At 43.5% G+C, this 20,982-nt stretch overlaps 2 protein-coding genes across 9 annotated transcripts in view; one reads left to right on the forward strand and one right to left on the reverse strand.

Moving 5' to 3' along the window:
- The window catches only part of TUBGCP4 (tubulin gamma complex component 4), a 39,579-nt gene extending 32,456 nt beyond the window's left edge, over positions 1–7,123 (forward strand). For 4 of the 5 annotated variants that reach the window (XM_008973013.4, XM_003805580.5, XM_055098352.2 and 1 more), the window contains 3 exons: positions 1,077–1,193; positions 1,808–1,947; positions 2,596–7,123. In XM_008973013.4, the coding sequence (XP_008971261.1) occupies positions 1,077–1,193; positions 1,808–1,947; positions 2,596–2,608 (270 nt within the window). In that variant the 3' untranslated portion in view covers positions 2,609–7,123. The remainder of the gene's footprint in view (positions 1–1,076; positions 1,194–1,807; positions 1,948–2,595) is intronic. The other variant, XR_010109907.1, reaches the window with a different exon arrangement.
- The window catches only part of TP53BP1 (tumor protein p53 binding protein 1), a 108,029-nt gene continuing 87,501 nt past the window's right edge, over positions 455–20,982 (reverse strand). For 3 of the 4 annotated variants that reach the window (XM_003805577.7, XM_034938626.3, XM_003805576.6), the window contains 10 exons: positions 19,219–19,490; positions 18,392–18,541; positions 17,672–18,102; positions 13,584–13,775; positions 12,954–13,169; positions 10,474–10,689; positions 6,999–7,093; positions 6,249–6,448; positions 5,295–5,440; positions 455–4,918 (listed from right to left, as the gene is read on the reverse strand). In XM_003805577.7, the coding sequence (XP_003805625.1) occupies positions 4,731–4,918; positions 5,295–5,440; positions 6,249–6,448; positions 6,999–7,093; positions 10,474–10,689; positions 12,954–13,169; positions 13,584–13,775; positions 17,672–18,102; positions 18,392–18,541; positions 19,219–19,490 (2,106 nt within the window). In that variant the 3' untranslated portion in view covers positions 455–4,730. The remainder of the gene's footprint in view (positions 4,919–5,294; positions 5,441–6,248; positions 6,449–6,998; positions 7,094–10,473; positions 10,690–12,953; positions 13,170–13,583; positions 13,776–17,671; positions 18,103–18,391; positions 18,542–19,218; positions 19,491–20,982) is intronic. The other variant, XR_004666492.3, reaches the window with a different exon arrangement.

The following is a 20,982-nucleotide window of genomic DNA, read 5'->3' on the forward strand; positions in this document are numbered from 1 at the left end:
CCTTCGTGGCAGTTATTTTCAACTTTGGCTGCACATTGGAATCATCGGGACTCTTTAAAAAAATCTAGGTGACAGAGCACTTAAATTAGAATCCCTGTAATAGTGGGACCCAGGTACTAATTTTTTTTAAAGCTCACAAGCTAGTTCCAATTCCAGGATAAAGAACAGGAAGACTGAAATGATCTCTGGTAGTTTCTAATGTAACGGTTATGCCTCCTCTCTGACATGAGCTGGTTGTTATTCCTCAGTGTGCTACAGCACAGCTGTTACAGACTTTTTAAAAATGTTCTGGTGTTTAGGGCTATTTCTGCTGTACCAGGAAGAGTAAGATATATATTAATAGATGCCACTCCAGAGGGCTGGTTGAAAACAGCCAAGAACTACTGTGATGGGTAGATGCTGTCCTTATGTGGCATAGATGTATCCATAGGAAAAAGCAGAATATCAGAGCAGGTCATCATCATTAAATATTTATTGAGTGCTTACTGTATGCAAGGCACTGGGGATACAAAGAGGTATAATTCATGGCTCTGCCCTTAAGGAGCTCACAATCTAGTTGGAAAAACAAGACATATATATATATATACATACAAAAATCAGTAACAACACAGAGGCCTGAACAATTGCCAAGTGGACAACAGTACAGATAATAAAGAAGCAAGAAACGAGGGTTCACTAAAGGCTATAGTGGGGAAGGGAGTGCTTCACTGAGAGAGTGGGACTTGAACTGGTATTAAAAACAAGAGCATCCCGGGCAAAGGGAACAACACTCACAGCTCAGAGGCAGGAAGACACTCTGCGGGTCTAAGAAATGAAGAGTTAAATGTGGCTAGATTGGAGGTTTGGTGCAGGGCTAAGAGAGTAATACTCGCTTAGCCAGGAAAGGATGCATTTGTTTTACACATTTTGTACGTCTGAGGGGCTGGCAGGCCTTGCAAGTGGCAGTGTCTATCCTCTCAGATTTGGGAGGTCAGCTATTAATTAGATCAGCTATTAATTAGACTGTTCTCCTAAAACTTTAACTTCATGGATGTACCTTCCTTCCTTTCCTAATGCCAACTCTGTTTCCCGGGTAGGTGTTTCACTGCCTGAATGAAATCCTAGATCTCTGTCACAGTTTTTGTTCGCTGGTCAGTCAGAACCTAGGCCCACTGGATGAGCGTGGAGCCGCCCAGCTGAGCATTCTCGTGAAGGTGCGTCTGCCTGGAAGTATGCAGCCTTGCCGAAAGGACAGAGGTGGTTTTGCCAATGGAGAATTCATGATCTTTCCTCTGAGTCAGTAAAGCATTTCCTCAATACACACACGTACAGAGATAAGACACAAAGATAAAAATGTTGGTATCAGTTGATTTTGAAGCAGGTAATTACTGTGCCACCTCACAGTGCTCAAAAATATTTCAGTCCTGAATAGTTTATTCAGCGCATCAAATAAGCATTGGGTTGTTCTAACTTCCTCACATCCTACCCCCGCCTTACTTCCTTGAACTAACCCCCATCTCACTGAGATAATTATCTGCTTGTAATCAAAACGGGTTCTCCCCAACCCCAGTACTTGACAAAATACATTAACTGGAAACCAGCTACTAAATTCCTACTGATGAAAGAGTACTTTCATAGGAAGTCATGCATGTATGGATTTGGTACAAGTCATTTTAGGAACTAATAGAAATAGGAATGTGGGAAGGCCAGGTGGTTCTGTAGAATTTTGAACAAGGCTTTTCCAAGAAACTCCTCCCTCCGCCCCCATCCTCCATATGGAGAGTTGGTGAGCTGAAGTGGAATGACAGCTGAGTCCTTCTCTCTGCAGGGCTTTAGCCGCCAGTCTTCACTCCTGTTCAAGATTCTCTCCAGTGTTCGGAATCATCAGATCAACTCAGATTTGGCTCAACTACTGTTACGACTAGATTATAACAAATACTATACCCAGGCTGGTGGAACTCTGGGCAGGTAGGAGCAACCCTTGGGTAACTCAGTAGACTTTTTAAGGTGGCTTTTTAATGAGTTGTAGAATTCTAGAACTGGAAGAAGACTTTAGTCCAAATACCCTCATTTTATAAGTAAGGCTTAGAGATAGAGGTGTGACCATCTTTAATAATTTTAATGAAGGTTATTTTCAGTAGAAGTCATCATCATCATAAAATACTAAAAAACCTGACAGTGAGATAGGTGTTAAGTCCTTTGCTAGGTTATGTATTGCTATGCTGGGAGGCAGTGTGCCTTCCACTCCCAATTCTGATATGAACTAGCTGTGCAGCCGTGGGCACCCCGCCTTGCTGGTCCCTAGCTTCCGCATCTGTGAAAGGAGGCGACCACCCCTTCTAACTCTAAACTTTTAAAAAAACTGATACCGAGATTCAGTGGTAGCTGGCTTCCCAGAGGTCTGTCATTCCCATTCAGAAAATCACTTCATTGTCCTTTCTCTCTAAAATGTCTGCAAGCAGATTTTTTTCTAAGCTATTGTAGCAGAAGAGTCAAAAGAAACTCTTCAGTTTTAAGATGACATTATTTAGATCACAGGTTGTCCTGATTCATATTTCTTTGAAGGTAGTCTTGGGAAAGCATGACACTTAATAAGGCTCTTTTTCTCTTTTGTAGTTTCGGGATGTGAAAATTTCTGGCTCATAAATTGAAATAACAGCCACGTTCCCAAGGTTGTAACAGAAGATTCAAAACATCCCATTCTAGCCACACACAAATAAATATCTGCGGCTTAGTGATAGGACTCTACCTTTTCTCCTAGAAGCAGTTACTGAACATCCAGGAGTACAGCTCCTTCCCATCGTTCCCATGTGGAAGGGTCTGTCCCATCAAGGAGAACATGTGGCATCTCTGATCCTTTACATTGAGAACATTTGTTGGATATGTTCATTTATTCAATAGTCATTTATTGAGCACCTACTACGTACCTTGGTACTGTTCAAGCTGTGGGAGATACAGCGGTAAACAAACAATATAGAGCAGAAAGTTAAATATTTTATGGTTCATATGTGAAAAAGTAATTAAATAGACTAACTGCTGGACGTTACCACCAAGTAAGAAAGCAACAGGTAAGATAGGCTTTCTCTCTCCCTATACCAAGTAATTTATACCTACACAGATTGGGCAATTCTAGCTAATGAAAATATACTTAAAAGTATTTCTTAGGCCGGGCATGGTGGCTTACACCTGTAATCCCAGCACTTTGGGAGGCCGAGGCGGGCGGATCACCTGAAGCCAGGAGTTTGAGACTAGCCTGACCAACATGATGAAACCCCGACTCTACTAAAAATACAAAAATTAGCCAGGTGTGGTGGCATGTGCCTGTAATCCCAGCTACTCAGGAGGCTGAGACAGGAGAATTGCTCGTTGCAGTGAGCTGAGATTGTGCCATTGCATTCCAGCCTGGGCAACAAGAGCGAAATTCCGTCTCAAAAAAAAAAAAAGTATTATTCTCCAAGAAAAAGGTCCTTAAGAAAAAATTGATATCAAGTTGTTAGATTTTTAAATACTGAAGATTGCAGGCCCAATTACCCATCTTACACAAACCATAGGGGTTGAAGTTATCTTAATATGGCCCAGCCATCACTGGTAATCAATATTTATATCAGTGTAAGTAAAAAGAAATATTCACTGAACAACGCCCTCCAAACTGAAAAAGAATGCAGTGTTCTGGCATCAGGTTATAGTCACTGCATCTGGTTTTCATCACTACATCTTCTACACACACTGGGAAGCTCTGACAACCTTATTCCCTGCTATTATCAACTAAAGATCACCCTTTCCACTGCTGTCTCTGGAGCAGGAGCTGGCAAACTATGGCCTGCTGTCTGTTTTTGTACAGTTTTACTGAAACACAGCCATGCCCATTTGTTTACTCATTGTCTATGGTTGCTTTCATGCCCTCACAGCAAAGGCGAGTAGTTGTGATGGATCAAATGGCCCACAAAGCCTGAAATATTTACTCTTTGACCCTTTACAGAAAAAAACCTTGTTGACCCCTGCTTTGAGAAGCCATGCAGGGATCAGTGATGCCAGAGGAAGGGAAGGAACTGCTTCCAGCCATTGTGACAATAATAATAATAATATTGGGTCTTTGACTAGAACGTGTAACATTTCCAGGTGTTCTCACTTGTGCTTCCCATGTTTATCTTAAGGAAGGTCATTCCATCAAGCTTATGGTCACTGTCCCTTCATGGCAGTTGGTCCGTTCGTTCTCCCTTTAGCTCTAAGAGTTGGGGAGTACCCACAGGTGAGCTGTGATCTCAGCTCAGAGAGAGAGCATGAGGTCTTTTTTAACTGTCAGGAAACAGAGCTGTGCCCAATTCCACTCAACTTTTGGCACAACTGTTAATCTGGGCCTTCACCTACCTTAAACTGAGTTTCTGCAAGCATAGCATTTTAGACACCCTGGAATAACCTTTTGGGAATGATGCCACAGAATAAAGTTCACTCTTAACTTTTCAATTTCCTTGGCCAGCTGTCCTCCGTAAGTGAATAAGCCTGTTGAAAGACTCAGAGAAAGTACTATGTCTTGTCATTTGTTCTGAGATTAAGCTCAAAAAAACAGATGAAGAAATCCCAGTTACTACAACCAAAGAGATTCAACATTTATTTTATCATAAAAGTTCAGCAAATAAAACTATATACAAGATCCATGCAAGGAATCCAGTTACACACAAGACACATTTAAAACCTGGTTAAAACACAATCTCCACGATAGCAGGGAATAAAACCAGTAAGACCAAGTATCTTTAGTGAGAAACATAATCGTGTTTATATTTTGGATGCTGCTTGAATCCAATTCTCTCCCCAACAATGAGGCACTGGATCACCCACTCTTGTGACACCACAGGCAGCTGCAATGCTTCAGCACACTTCAGCACCGAGGCTGGGCATGAGGGGTCCGTCACCACCACATCAAATACCCCCAAAGCAATATCTGCAAGGAGCAAGGGAAAGTGAAGAAGGAAAGGACACTCAACTTAGCCCTCCATTAGAAAGAGAGATTTGATTCTAACCAATACATCCCACTCTGCACAAACCAAAGCCCTATTATGTCAAACACACTGCTACTGATCATGACCAAAGGCAGAGTTAGTTATAATCACTATGTGCTGACCTTGTAGAAATATTTAACAAATATACGTCCAGTGCTTCACTTATGTTGACTCACCTCTTGAAGGTGGTACTTTTCTTCTCTAAGAAACATGGATACGGTCAACCTATTAGGCCTGAGCCTTGGACCACAAGGCCTAACACCTACAGGTCTAAGAAGATCCCTGGAACAAAGACACTACACACACACTTTCAGGTACCTTTGTTATGGGCACTTGAATGGTGCTGCTTCACAGAGGCTGCACCACCAGTCATGAGGATCTCAGACCAGAGCTCCAGGAAGTTCTGCTGTTGGTCTGATACCAAGAGTACCTTCAGATTCTGGAAAGGATTTTCACGGGGTTGCCTATGAAGGAGACAGGAAAGGACCTTAGCATGACAAGTAATATCCAACAAACTGCCTTTCTGCAAAGGGACTCATGTACATCTGAATGCTTTCAAAAATAAGTGCCCCATCAGACATAGTGTCTCAAGCCTATAATCCCAGCACTTTGGGAGGCTGTCGTGGTTGGATCTCTTGGGCCTGGGAGTTCGAGACCAGCCTGGGCAATATGGTGAGACCCCATCTCTACGAAAGACAACAAAAAAATTAGCTGGGTGTGGTGGCGAGTGCCTGTAGTCCCAGCAGCTTGGGAGGCTGAGGTAGGGGGATCACTTCAGCCTGGGAGGTTGAGGCTGCAGTAAGTCGTCACTGTGCCACTGTACTCCAGCCTAGGTGACAGAGCAAGACTTCATCTCAAAAAACTAAGCCCTATATTAGGGTCCCCCTTCTCTTCCTTCTTTCTATGAATGATCTGTATTCCTTGCATTCCTGGCTTTCTAATTTCCATGTTTGTTCTGGGGCTGAGAATAATCCAAATCATGCTCCTGAGCCTATATATTTTTAATGCTTGCTTAAAACTTAGTTCTCTGACTTTACAGGTTGAGAATATTGAACCTATATACAAATCTTCACACATTTGCAAAAGGTTCCTAGCCAATGTAACCTATGGAAATAAACTAGATAAACTCCTGAAGTCATTTCAAACCCACTCAAATTTATCCCACAGACATACCAATTTCTAGAAAGCTTTACTCTCTCACCTAGATTCTCTTCCCTCCAAAGCTTGCTGTCTTCCTGCCTATACAATTCTGGATGGGCTTCAAATACTTACCAGTCCAGAATTCTTTGCTCCTCAAGGCTGTACCCAGCTGGCAACAGATAATTACGGTAGTTCTGGAGCTGGTTGGCATGGCAACTATCATGGACCCAGACATGAGACACACAAGGAATCCCACTGGCAAGGCACAGGAAGTACTTCCGGGTTCGACAATGCTGATCCGCAATTAGAAGACACTGGTAAGCTGTGTTACACTGGAAGAAAAGAAGCAGAGCCAATGGGTTTGGTGACTTCTGTGGAAAGCTCCTAAGCAGCAGCCATAATGAGCCATGAAGAGCAGATCTGAAGACTCCCAACTACTACCCAAAATGTGATTTAGTCTATCCTGCCCAAGGCCACTCTTCTCACTGGAAGGCCCAAGTAATTTCCATAGATGTTCTCTCTGCCTCACCTGCAGCATACTGAGGACCTAAATCCTCAACGGACAACCAAGACCTATGAACTCAGCCTTTCAGGCTAAAAATCAGCAACCCTAATAGGGGTTTCTACTACTAAACATAAACATCAATCTTCTTTTGTCGCAGCAACAGAACCATAGCTATTAACTAACCCAAGGTCCTACCTTCTCTTCCCTATACACAACAAAAATTCTATTTCATGCAAAAACATTTTGGCAGTTTCTCAGTTCCTGAAATCTCTGGCTACTTTATCCAGGTTCCCCAACCCCTCCCAGGCCTCTTCTCAACACAGCAAGTTGGCTCTTATCATTGCCACTATATTAGGTTACACAAAGAAACTCCTCACCTGGGCTTCATTGAAATCTTCAAGGATATAGCCAGCTCCTGCTCGAAGCTGGGATTCTGTATACTGCTTGTTGAAAGGAGGAATTTCCAAAAATTCTATATTAAAAAAAAAACCAAGATAATAATTACTGAGTGGTTTTCTTATTTGCTACCTTATGCCTCCTTCTTACTGCCCCCTTTTCCACTCCCCAGCTATCCACAACAGTGTGTCCCCAAAGACAGGCCAAGGGCTTCCCCATGGGTCAGAAAGAGATCTATCTTGAGGCCTTTAAAATGCTGCCAAAAGAAGGGACAAGAGTAGGAGGGAATGGGAAGATGAGGACTGGAGGTAGGTCCTAGACCTAAAAACATCAAAGGTTCCTGCACCGGACTGTTGATAGGGATGGGAACACAATCATTTCCCACAGTGACATATTCCAACTTGAATAACCCTTACCATCAGGAAGTTCCCTTTGTGTCTATCCTAAATCTTTCCTGTTGAAAACTAAACCCCATTTCCTCTAGTTCTGCCTTCTGTGGAGATGAATAGCTGATGAACACTTTATAAGTTATATATGAAGGGTTTATTATAAACCACTGCATCAGCCCTTTTACCCCCTTGTACAACTAAAACTTTAATAAACCAGAATGCTCAATGAAATATGGTTTTAAAATTTTAACTGATTAAGTGAAGGTTAGAAAATCCTGTTTCAACCTTTTTATTGAAAACTATCTACCTTTGATGATCTTGAAGTACCTCAGGACACTGAACACCAATGACTGCTCTATAGTCTTGAGAGTGAAGTAGAAGATATGAGAGATGAGGCTGAAGCTGTAATGACCCTAGGCAATTAGAAATTGCTTCTTTTGACCAAATATCTAATTTGAGCTTGTTTTCTTGTCATCTGCTCCTCTCATATATAAATAACACATTAAAAAAAAAAAGAAAAGAAAAGCAAGACATTAGAGATTTTAGTTAATTAGGAGTTTTGGGAAATTAAGTTCTAATTAACTGAAATTTTTATCACAAATTTTAAAACCCAACCCAATCCAGTGCATAAGGTTCAATGCCTGTACCACTCCCCTTCCCCTTCACACCCAGTAGTAAAACTTAGAGCAGATCCCTTGTGACGGCTCCCCCTTCAGTGCCCTCGTTGTCTGCTGGAGGAGCTCAGGCACCGCTGAGGCCCCAGGTCAGGGGTCTCCATCTCCACTTAGTTCTGACTAGCCAACCTATTCACTTTTACTGCTCTTTTCTTGATTCAGCATTCTCCACATTCTTCTCAAATTGAAATCCCAAAACAGAAACTCTAAATGGTTATAAGAAACTCAGAATACAGCAGGGCTATTTCTCAGCTTTGTCATAGCACCCTTTTGCTATCTCAATATAGCATGTCACAATCTTCAGCACCAAGATTCTACTGCTGAGTCACTGCCGACACCCCTTACAGTCCTGTATTTTTCTCAAGACTTCTACTTTATGTCTGCTTAATCCAGGACTGGTCTATTTAGATTTTAATCCCTAATTATATTTCCTTAATTTGTCTAATGAAGTATTACCCTGTCTAGGCAGTGTGTTTCTCTAATTTTTCTCAAATAGTCTGGGTTCCAATTTCTTCATTTTTGAGGTATAAGTGCCCTGCCCAGCCAGATGCTAAAATGAATAGGTTGTTAATCGTGCCATCTAAATCAAGTATGAAGGTACTAAATAAACCCAACTCCAGGGTCAATCCCTGTGTCTGAAGGATCTCTGATGGTGTGCCACCCAACAAGATTAGGTACCAAACTTATTAATAACTATATCTCATAAAATGAATTTAAATATTTTACTGAGCTCCTGTTGTAAGCTGGTGTCTAAGAATTCCTATTTATCTGTAACATCTACCAAACAGTTTCTTAAAAACTATAATTCTGTAGAGGATTGTTTTAGTATTAGATGTCTTCCGCCTTCTTGAGATTGAGAAACCCCCAAGCATTCTCATACACTGAAAATATCAAGGATTCTGGTACTGTTGGGCTGTGCCCAAGGATGAAGGCACCAACATAAAGACACATTCACCATAACCACACTGTCTATCAGAAACCTGGAGATCCCTTCAAAAACACTGTCCAAATGCCTCATTTTATTTTTATGAGTAGAGTTTTATTACATCTCACGCAGGCACACGGATTTTAATGAAACTGGACAGCCTGCATCTCATACCAGTCAGCTTTCTTGACTATGCTGAACCAAGCAACAAACGAAACATCTATACAGCTGCCTTGTGAAGTCCTGGTTTCGAGTCCAGCAATATTGTAAAAGGGGGAAAAAAAAACCCATGACCATGACCACTGTTTTAATGCCATGACACGCCTCTATGCAGAATCCTCAAAAGACTCCCAATTTTCCTGTCCAGGAAACTCTTCAAATACCTTATTCCCACTGTGCCTATCTGATTGTTTGACAAGCTAGGTGTTGCAAACACTGGACCTTGAAATCCCACCACACCACATCTACTCACTCCCACAGCCCAACTCTCCCAAACCAAAGCCTGCCCCTGATCATCCCTTCCATGTCCTTGCACATATCTACACATGGCTGCAGTCGGTGAGATATAGTTTTGGTTAATTAGGAAAGAGTCATCCACACACCTGAAATGCCAACCCTCACAGATGTCCAGTGGTGCAAATTATGACAACCATGTTGCCTAATTCAATTCCCTTTTGCAAGACAACATTAGTCAGAACTCTAACTTGTATAACATCATTCCATCTGGACCTTTAGCCTTTACAGACACATTCAGATACTGCTGTCAGTCACATTTACAGTGTATACATTTATATCTGCTCATTCCCTCTCCTAGATCACACATTTTTCAGACCTCTACCCACTGTAGCCTTCCTTCAAAAACTAACAGACAACACAGAAATAAATGCAATGTACAGATTTAATTTAAGGTTAAAGAGAGGTATAAGAGTTGAAAAGGCCTAGAAGCTGTTTCTTTGCAATCACCCTGAGGAACCAGGCACCCCACAGTCCCAGTCTTAGACCTCAGGAGAATGAACCTTACCCTCCACATGGGTTTGCTCTAGCAGATGCCCATAGAACGCAAATGGGGAAGATGGCAGGGCATTCAGACCTGATTGACTTGGATGGTTGCAGTAGGCTAAAATGACAGAGCTCTAGTCACAGGTTTGTCATTATTGTGGACAAAAAAAACACAATTATTTAACCTTTAACCTCTCCAAACTTGTTTCCTCATCCATAAAATAGATAAGATCTATCTCCCATCTGCCTCACAGGATTGTTTTCAGGAACCACTCACTGAGAGGAATTTTGTGAAAACAGTCTAGAAACTGTTAAAAAGCAGGATACAGAGTAATTTCTGTGACCAAGATCCCAGTTGCTACTTGCCTTGCCTCCTCTACATACAACAGGGGGACCACCAGCTCATAAGTGACTGGAAAAGAAAGAAGTGCCTATGTGTCAGAGCTCCCAGGGCTTCCTAAGGCCTTACCCTCCTCTTCTTCACTGCTTCCTGTAGGACCATCTGGCAGTTTGGAGCGGCTGGCCAACTTGTCACTGGTTGTGGCCATGGTAAGGAGAAATGCGTAGCCCAGAAACAAGGTCTTGTTGAGAGGCAAAGGCCCTCTCTGCTCTTCCAGGGCAGAGGGTTCACCGGTGTTGTCTCCACTCTCACAGGGGCTCACAAACTCTCCTGCCCCTACTGCACCTGGGAAGGACAAGGGCACAGTTACTAGAGGGATACACACCATTGCCTCAGCAAAAGCCTTAACACCAAAAGGCCCCAGCACCAAGCATGACCTGACGGGCAGGCACTGTCCTGATGAACTTATCTGAGCCAGAAACCAAAGACCATTCCAATGGCCAACCATTCTAAATGGCCGACAGCCTAGGATAAAATTTACAACAAAGAGAAATTTACATATTTAAATTTTACACAGTCATGATAATGTATACAGTGTTTTCATAAATGAAAATTAACCAAGTATTGTTTCCATATAGCCACACCAAATACTTCTGAGGTCATCTGAAGAAAGAGGTGGTTCTAATACAAAGAAATAGTAGGTAAGAGTGAAAAATGTTTGGAAATCTTCAGCCCACTTTCTCTGTCCCGTGCTCTGATTTCCCCCAGGGTATGAGATATTTTGAAGCAGCCTTTGGAAAAAAAAAAAAACCCAACACTTTTTTATTATCAAGAAATGCCCCTTGTAGATAGATCCTCCCACCCCATCACTGACCGTCACCAGAATGGTGCAGAGAATACTTGGTAATAAAGTGTTTTTACACATAGATGGTGCCACATCAAAATAGCCTGCCTCAACTGAATTAGTTTTCAACACCTGGGTAAGTAAGTGAACCAGCCAGCCAGAACACCCATGCCAAGAGTGCCCCCAATAAGTCCTTGAGAAAAAAAAGATACCTGACCTGGAGAAGCTGAATCGTAGGTTCATTAGGAGGCTAAGATGACAGACAGGTCATGCATGCCTCCCTAAAATAAAACCAGGAGCAAGAAAACAGTCTCAGAGGCAATATGACGTTATATGAACGAGGCTGGAATTAGAAGTGAAGACCACCAAAGTTTGAATCCTGGCTTACTTTGTCATCTTGGGAAAGTTAGCCAACTTTTCTGTGCCTCAAAGTCTTCAACTGGAAAACTCCTTCTAGCACCTATACTTCATAGGGATTGTATGTGAGGTATTATGTGTGAAGTACTGAGTGCTATGCCTCATACAGTAAATATTCAATGAACTATTGTTTTTAAATACCCTGAAACACAGCAGCAGTTGGGTAGATAAGGAGATGACACAATTCAAATACATAGGAAACAAAAGGAGCTCTGGTGCCAGGACAATGTAACAATCAATGGAGTTTCATCAGTTTGCTAGCCTGAGAAAGTTCCAAAAGGGAATAGACTGATTTTACCTCTGTAATCTCCTGAACCCATAGCAGCTGGGCCTGGGTCACAGTAGGGACTCAATGAACAACAGATGGAATGAACTCCTTTCTTAATTATTGAATGCTAAGGACTGGAAAGGGGTTGTTTCGGGGATAACGGGGAGCGGGAAGAGCATACTGAAATATGACTTTTTTTTTTTTTTTTGATGGAGTCTCACTCTGTCACCCAGGATGGAGTGCCGTGGCGTGATCTCGGCTCACTGCAACCTCCGCCTCCCAGGTTCAAGTGATTCTACTGCCTCAGCCTCCGGAGAAGCTGGGACTACAGGCATGTGCCACCATTCATAGCTAATTTTTTTGTATTTTTAGTAGAGATGGGGTTTTGCCAGGTTGGCCAGGCTGGTCTTGAACTCCTGACCTCAAGTGATCCCCCAACCTCGGGCCTCCCAAAGTGCTGGGACTACAGGTGTGAGCCACCATGCCCAGCCATGTTTCAACAGGAAGTCTGAGAAAGCTACAGGGCCTAAGCACAAGAGAGAGGGGAGCAGAATTTCCAGGAAGAAGATGGTGCAGGCAAAGAGAAATTACACCTATTTTGAATCTGCTTACATTTCAGTACTTCTCCTTTCCCTCCTAGAACCCACACAGTAGTCAAAGAATGGTGTGATCAAGTCCTGGCCTTTTTTTTTTTTTTTTTTTTTTTTTCTGGAGACCAAGTTTCACTCTTGTTGCCCAGGCTGGAGTGCAATGGTGCAATTTCGGCTCACTGCAACCTCCGCCTTCCTGGGTTCAAGCGATTCTCCCACCTCAGCCTCCCCAGGAGCTGGGATTACAGGCGCCCGCCACCACACTCAGCTAATTCTGGCCTTGCTATCTACCCGCACTAGAGTCTGTAGGGGATGGGGGAGGAGGGATACAGTGAGCTGTCCCTGAATATCACCTGTGGTCTTAGGCAGGACCCCGACTTTATAGCAGGACAGAAGGGCCACTGCCACATATTAAGCTCCATTTTTCCAGCAGCTGACCCTGCATTCTGCCATGGTCTGAAGGAAGAATGAGGCAAAAAGGAGCACTTACCAGGTTTTACTGTGGCAGACTTGCGACCTCGCTTGGCAGGGGACCGTTCCTCTTCAGAAGTGATAAGTTTTCTTTTGCCTGAGAGAACTCCCATGGAGGCACGAGGACTTTCTGTGATCTTTCGGGTAGGGGTTGTGCTGCTGCTACTGGAGGCAGTAGGGGTGGCTGGGGAGCTGACGTTACTGCGCCGTTTCCGCTTCCCTTCCACCAAATTGTCTATGGCAGGATAAGCCAAACAGGTTGGTCAAACTCTATGGTATGAGGCCCTGAACTCCAAGAAACTGGGCAGACCCTGATTCAGACACCACAGTGTTCCTTCCCCCACTTCCCATGAGGCCAAGAAGCTTCTTTTTAAGGCCATATTTTTTATCTAGTCTTTGCCATGACTGAAATGTGTTTAGTCCCCTATAGAACTGAGGAGGCCAGAAAAACCCTAAGGACTTTCTGTTTGGTACTAAGAAGGAAACAGGTAAGGCAGTAGCTCTAGAAAATGACAGCTCATCACCATCTGAGAAGCCACACATAGGAATAATAAAAGTTAGGGAAACATTACTGACAGGTCCAGAATCTCCTCCCACTGTAAGCAGAACAGGAGCCCAAAAGCAGCTGTTCAGGAAGCAAAAGTCTTACCTAAGCTGATATCTGCTGCCTTTGTAAGAGGTGTTACTGCCTCATAGGGGCCAAGCCCATACTGCTCTCTCAGTCTGTTTCCTTGCTCCAAGGACAGGATGACAGCCATTCGCTTATACCACTTTCTTTGGCCTTCTTTTTCAATGCTGTAGTACAGTTCCCCAGACTCCTTCCTATGTCCTTTCACCACTCCTGGGGGGCGGAAAGCATAAAAGAAGCTTGCTGTTGTCTTAGGCTCCTTAGCACCCTCTCACAAGGGCTCTGTAAAGCAGGCCTGAGTTAGGGAATTTAGAGATCCAACAGTGGACTGAAGTTAGGACTTAACAAAATTCCAGTTGTCAATCCCAAACAGTAACACTTAGGATATATGTAGCTACTACACTGGGATTAGGACAAGGAAAGTTTCTTGACAGAAGGTAGCCTTTAGTTATAAAATAAAGCTTCCCAAAGACAGCCATTATGGATTGCTGGTGGTTCAAATGATTTCCATGAAGTGAAATGGCATGTGGTTTCCTAACAATTCCATTATAACTTCTAAACATTTCCTTCTTGGTTCCCTGGGAGGCTGAGTAGTAAGTCTTGAGTTAAGCTGTAGGTGAAAAATGACATCATTCTAAGAGAGACAGCATGTGTGTGTTTTCTCTCTGTGTGTGTAGCAAAATTAGAGAGCAAAGAAAGGAAAAAACAGATCCTGCCTCTCCTACCTAATTTTCCTCTCTATTATCTACTTTCCTGCTCTGATTCAAAACCTGATAAGGCCTTTATGTTAGAAGGAACAAAATATGGGATGTAAAAGGAAACTAAGCTATAATTCAGGAGACCTGAGCCTAGGCCTAATTCTGCTGCCACCAAGCTGTGTGATCTTGGGCAGGACCCATTACTAAGCCTGTGAAAAAGAACACTTCTTCCTATCAATGAATAAACAATTTACAACACACACACATACTATAGCTATAGATACACACACCCCCCCACCCCCACACACATATACAATACAAAAACAAGGCATTACTATGAATATTTTTTCATTCCTATAAACAGAAGGGTCCAATTTCTTCTCACCCATTAGCCTATGCTTGAATGAAGAGCTAAAAGAAACCCAGAGCCTACCCCACCCAAGGAAAATAACACAGAGAAAGCAAGCCTTGGTTCTCTATCCTGTGGAATCACTCCCTTTTCCCTTACTTGTTCATCTCCTAGCTTAAATCTCTATCCCCAAACTAAGTCACAAAGACTCCCTCAAAAACACAAAGAAGCCCAAGGCCAACAATATACTTCACACTAATGAAGAGCTACTAGAACTAGAAGTAGTCTAGTGTTGACATGAGCAAACAGCCTCAAGAAATGGGACACAGAATCCCCACACCTTGATGCCACAGTTCACTCTTGTTACAGAACTCCGTCTTTAAAAGGCCAAATATGAACCCCTAAGAGTAGCTTTACACCTGAAAGAAGAACGAATGCATTTGATACATACAAACTATGAGTCACAATAAAAGACCCCAATCCATGTGCTACTCCCAACTGATCCCATATATAGCTAACAATGTTATCCAGAACTAGAAGGTGAAGTGGCCCATTTAATAATGAACAAAGGGCAAACAACAATTACTCAGAGGATTCCAAATACAAGAGAAGCCTGGATGGACTCCAACAGAAAGCCATTTTTCCAGCCGGGAGCAGTGGCTCACTACTGTAATCCCAGCACTTTGGGAGGCTGAGGCGGGTGGATGGCTTGAGGTCAGGAATTCAAGACCAGCCTGACCAAGATGGCAAAGCCCTGTCTCTACTAAAAATACAAAGATTAACCAGGTGTTGTGGCATGCATCTGTAATCCCAGCTACTTGGGAGGCTGAGGCAAGAGAATCACTTGAACACCAGAGGCGGAGGTTGCAGTGAGCCGAGATCGTGCCATTGCACTCCAGCCTGGGCGACAGAGCAAGGCTCTGTTTTAAAAAAAAAAAAAAAAAAAAATCCATTTTTTTGGCTGGGCATGGTGGCTCACGTCTGTAATCCCAGCACTTTGGGAGGCTGAGGCAGGCAGATAAGTTGAGGTTGGGAGTTCGAGACCAGCCTGGCCAATGTGGCGAAATCCCGTCTCTACGAAAAACACACAAAAAAATTAGCCAGGTGTGGTGGTGCGTGCCTGTAAACCCAGCTACTCGGGAGGCTGAGGCACGAGAAACACTTGAACCCAGGAGGCAGAGGTTGCAGTGAGCCAAGATCACGCCACTCACTGCACTCCAGCCTAGGAGGCAGAGTGAAACTGTGTCTCAAAAAAAAAAAAAAAAGATAGAAAGAAAGCCATTTTTCCCCATTATATCCCAATCCATGTTCAAAAAGTCCTCAGAAAGATGTTTTTAAATGACAAACTCAACATAAATAGGTATCTTCAAATTATTTCCATAGAAAGGAGACAATATATTCAAAGAACTAGCACATGAAACAATAACAACAAGCATAACCACAAGCATAAACCTCTCACTATCACCAATATTACCTACTTCAAAAATAAAAAGGCACTGTTCTTCAAACCAGAGAATAAGTGGTAGATGTGCAGTCATACAGACACAGCACTAAAAACTTCTCCCTAAGCAAAAATATCTCAATATCACCTACTGGGTTCCAATCAAAGCAGGTAGCTAAGTTTTAAAAAAGAAGAGAGTATGGAAAGGGAAAAACACTAACTTTAGAGAAGGCCACCTGTCCCTCTCTTGCAGTGGCTCACGCCTGCAAACCCAGCATTTTGGTAGGCAAAGGCAGGTAGATCACCTGAGCTCAGGAGTTTGAGACCAGCCTGGCCAATATGGCGAAATGCCGTCTCCACTAAAAATACAAAAATTAGCCAGGTGTGGTGGGGCACACCTGTAATCCTAGCTACTCAGGAGACTGAGGCAGGAGACTCACTTGTACCCGGAAGCTAGAGGTTGCAGTGAGCCTAGATTGCGCCACTGCACTCTAGCCTGGGAAACAGAGTGAGTGAGACTGTCTCAAAAAAAAGTGAAGAAATCTGGCAAATACAACCTTAACCAGTGATGAAGATTAACATCCTGCATCAGTGATGTCATGTGGATACATCACAAACCTTCCCAGGTCCTTATATGATAACATGAGAAGGGCATTTCACCTCTGTGGCATATTTTTTTTAAGAGACAGGGTCTCACTGTTTCCCAGGCTGGAGTGCAGTGTCATGATCATAGCTCACTGTGGACTCAAACTCCTGAGCTTAAGCAATCCGCCTGCCTCATCCTCCTGAGTAGCTACGACAACAAGCATGTGCCCCCATGCCCAGCTAATTTATGTTCCTTTTTTTTTTTTTTTTTTTGAGAGACAGGGTCTCACTATGTTTCAGCCTGGTCTCAAACTCCTGACCTCAAGTGATCCCCCTGCTTTGGCCTCCCAAAGTGCTGGAATTACAGGCATGAGCTACCACACCCAGCCATCTATGTGGCATTATTTTTAAAATATCCCATAACTCCAGTCTAATGAGAAAATATTAGACAAATCCAAATGGAGGGACATTCCACAAAATACCTGACCAGAACTCCACAAAATACCTGACCAGAACTCCCCAAAACTGTCAAGGTCATGAAAAACAAAAGACTGAGAAATTGCCACAAATCAGAGCAGACCAAAGGGTATGTGATGACTAAATGCAATGTTGGATGCTGGAAGAGAAAAAGGACATGATGGAAAAGCTAGTGAAATCCAAATAAAGTCTAAAGTTTTGTGAATAGTAATACACCAAGGTTGGATTTTTAGTTTTGACAAACGTCCCATACTAACACCAGATGTCAACAATAGGGAAAGCTGGATGAGGGGTATACAGGAACTCTCTGTACTAGCAGTACTTTGTACTTCGCAAATTTTCTGTAAATCATCTAAAATATTCCAAAATAAGTTTATTCAAAAACAAATGAACAAACAGAAAAGTCAGTGGCAAGAGTAACCAATTTTGTAGGAATGAAATTTCTGACTTTAGAGACACTGGAAAAGTACCAAGTAATGTCTTGGTAACTACTAACATAACAGAGTATTATTGCCCCAAGGCACAAAAAAATCTCTACAAACTCTGCTTCTTTCATTACCTGCACTGAAATACTCATCCTCCGAGAGGGCCGTCACTTCAGTGTCCAGCGGGATGGGGTCACATAACAGAATGTCTTTGCCCAACACATCACATTCGTACCCATCATCAAAGAGCAATTTATACTTCCCAGCTCCGACATCTCGTGTGATTTTCCCAGAGTAAAAGTAGCCATTGGATGACCACTTGGCTACAACACGGAGCCCTACAAAGCTATTTCCTGGAGAGGAGGCATCTAAGCCATCAGAAGGGCCAGCAGCAGCCTGGAAAGGAATTTCTGGAGAGTCACTACGACGCAAAGCACCAGCACCCACATCTGTTCGTCTGGTGGAGTCTGGCACTCGGGGCACGACACGGCTGAAGGATTTATCATCTGGTGACAAGTTAGGTGAAATGTCCTCTATGCCCAAGGGGCCAGGCACAGCTGTTTCTCTAAAGAGAGACAGGGGATAGGAGAAGGCGGTGAGAACAAGAACACAGAAGTATATATCTACCAATTTTTCCACTCCTTTGTCCATGGGTCTCCTCAGCCCATTCTTTAAAAACCCCATCACAGGCATGAGCCTGGTCTCTCTGTGGCCTCACTCTGATCCCTGCCCACTCCCCAGTCAGTATGGCCCCTCTTCTCCCTCCTGACACCCCACAAACTCTCTACTCCCCTCTCCTCCATTCCCTTGTTTTCTGAATAATAGACTAAGTATATCTTACACTACCCAGGTACCTGGTTCCAGTGGTCCGAGAAGGTGGGCGGCCCCTTCGCCCGCGCCCACGAGGCGTGACTGGAGCCTTCCCTCCCTGTCTGATGCCAAGGCCTGCATCACCATCCTCCTCACACACTGGCATCCCTGTCTGACTGACCCCTTTTCTAGGACTAGAGAATGAAGACAAGTTAGTCTGATAGCACCTGCTACTGAATCTTTTCTTCACAAAGTCTCCCCTTTGCCCTCAGACTACATGACAGGCCTACATGTGCTGAGCCTTTGGGGCAGCAGGAAGCTGGTTCACACACCCACCACCAAAATCTCATGCAGGGAGTGGGGAGCGTGGGATAACAAGTAAGGGACATTCTCCTTCATGTAAGTCTATTCCCTCTGACAAAGCTTCCTACTGCTGCTGCAAAAACAGCACACCCCATTTCTGCTATGCCTTCTCCTCTACTTTAGGCTCTGGACACCTGCAAAGAATAAAAAAAGCTAGGGGATGCATTAAGTTTGGGCTACTATCCCAAACTTCCTGTACTCCCAACTAAATCATATAAAGGCTGTGGTAGAAGCAGTGCCCACCAGACGATAAATTCCCAAAAGTCCCCTCCCCTGTTACCTACATTTTCTCAGGGGCTGCTTTGCCAATGAAGTCTACCTGCCACAGGGCTCCACCCTACTTCCCACACAAACCCAAAACAGGAAGAGGGCAAATAGTGAAGGGGGGAAGTTGATTTATCTTTAATGGAGGATGGGGGATTTCCCATTACTCCCCTTTTCCTGTGATATTAAAATGTCAGCAACCCTGCCCCTGCTGTGGCTCTCTCTCTGGAGACCCTGTCTGCACCTCAGTTTTCCTGGGCCTCCTCGGGAGCTGGGTAAGGCAAAATCTGCGGGTTCTGTCCCACTGGTTTTCCCTCTGAGTGGTCCGGCTCCTTTCCCTGAGCTTCCACTGCTGTGCATAGCTGAGAGACTTGTTCCACTTGATGTGCGGTGTAAGCTGGATGCCTTGGAGGAGAAGGAGCTGATATCCCCCAGGTCACCTGAGGAGCCCCCAGTCTGTGAAGGGGAAACTTCAGTTTCACACTCCTGACACTCTACAATTGGCTCTTCAGTCTCCTGCAAGGAAAAAATAGATACAGAAGATAAAAGATGCCATAATAACACAATGCTAATATGATGGTTGGAAAATCCTACAGATGGCACAAAATTATAATTCAAAAAGGTGAGAATCAGGAGACTTTCTGGAATAATGGGAATGTTCTGTATCTGTTTTGAGTAGTGGTTAGATAAAATTTTCAAAAGCCACTGAACTGAACATTTAGGATCTGTTCTTTCTTTTTCTCCCCCAGGTGATTCTGAGAAGAATTGTTCATTCTAATGGGACTATACTGTATCTCAATAAAATATAAAATAAAGATGGTACTATATTGGTAAGAAAGAGTTTATCTTTTTATTGGATAAGTTCACAACCTCTGGCTACCAGCAAAGATTCTAACCTAGACGACAGAAGTAAATTCTTATCTGAGAGAAGACAGGGAAGGAGGTAGGCAGGTGAGAGGAGAAAATGAGTGGTCAGGAGCCCTTCTAGGTACTTCATTAACAGTGGACAGCATTACATGTTTTGACATTGGTTATTTTACATTACCTTTCAATAACTGATCAAGGCAATAGAAAAGTAAATGCAAAAATAGGCTAATAGGGGTCAGGTGTGGTGGCTCACGCCTGTAATCCCAGCACTTTGGGAGGCCAAGGCAGAAGGATTGCTTGAGTCCAGGAGCTTGAGACCACCTTAGGCAACATAGTGAGAACAGGTCTCCATATGAAAATAAAACTATTAGCCAGGCGTGGGAGTGCACACCTGTAGTCCCAGCTACTTGGGAGGCTAAGGTGGGAGGATCACTTGAGCTTGGAAGTCAAGGCTGCAGTGAGCCGGGATCATGCCACTGTACTCCAGCCTAGGCGATAGCATGAGACCCTGTCTCAACAACAACAACAACAAAAAAGGCTAAAATAGTATTACCATTTGGAAAAATGAAGGACAAAAAGGTTGTAAGTATCTATAGACTACAAGAAAGTCAAACTGGCTTTATCTCGGATGCCTACTTTGATAAATTGGTAGTAGCTGCCTGGTGCTCAGTTTTAAGAAGCCTTCTGGAGGCTAAATCCCAGACTTAGTGGGAAGAGATTCTAAGACCAATCAGCAATGTTCGCTATGGGCACAGCATAGAGAAATTATAGCATGAGTATGACACATCTGCCTTCCTAGTCTAGAATGTTCACGCAATATTATGTTAATTGCCAGAGAGGATATGGAGATGTATAAGATAGATCCTTCCCTCAAAGAGTTTAGAATTCCTTTTGGGAGGCCAGGCATGGTGGCTCACGCCTGTAATCCCAGCACTTTGGGAGGCAGAGGCAGGTGGATCACTTGAGGTCAGGAGTTCAAGACCAGTCTGGCCATCATGGTGAAACCCCGTCTCTACTAAAACAATACAAAAAAAATAGCTGGGCATGGTGGTGCACTCCTGTACTCCCAGGTACTCGAAAAGCTGAGGCAGAAGAATCACTTGTGAACCTGGGAGATGGAGCTTGCAGTGAGCTAAGATTG

The sequence above is a fragment of the Pan paniscus genome, chromosome 16 (assembly GCF_029289425.2).
Source record: "Pan paniscus chromosome 16, NHGRI_mPanPan1-v2.0_pri, whole genome shotgun sequence".
Taxonomy (NCBI): domain Eukaryota; kingdom Metazoa; phylum Chordata; class Mammalia; order Primates; family Hominidae; genus Pan; species Pan paniscus.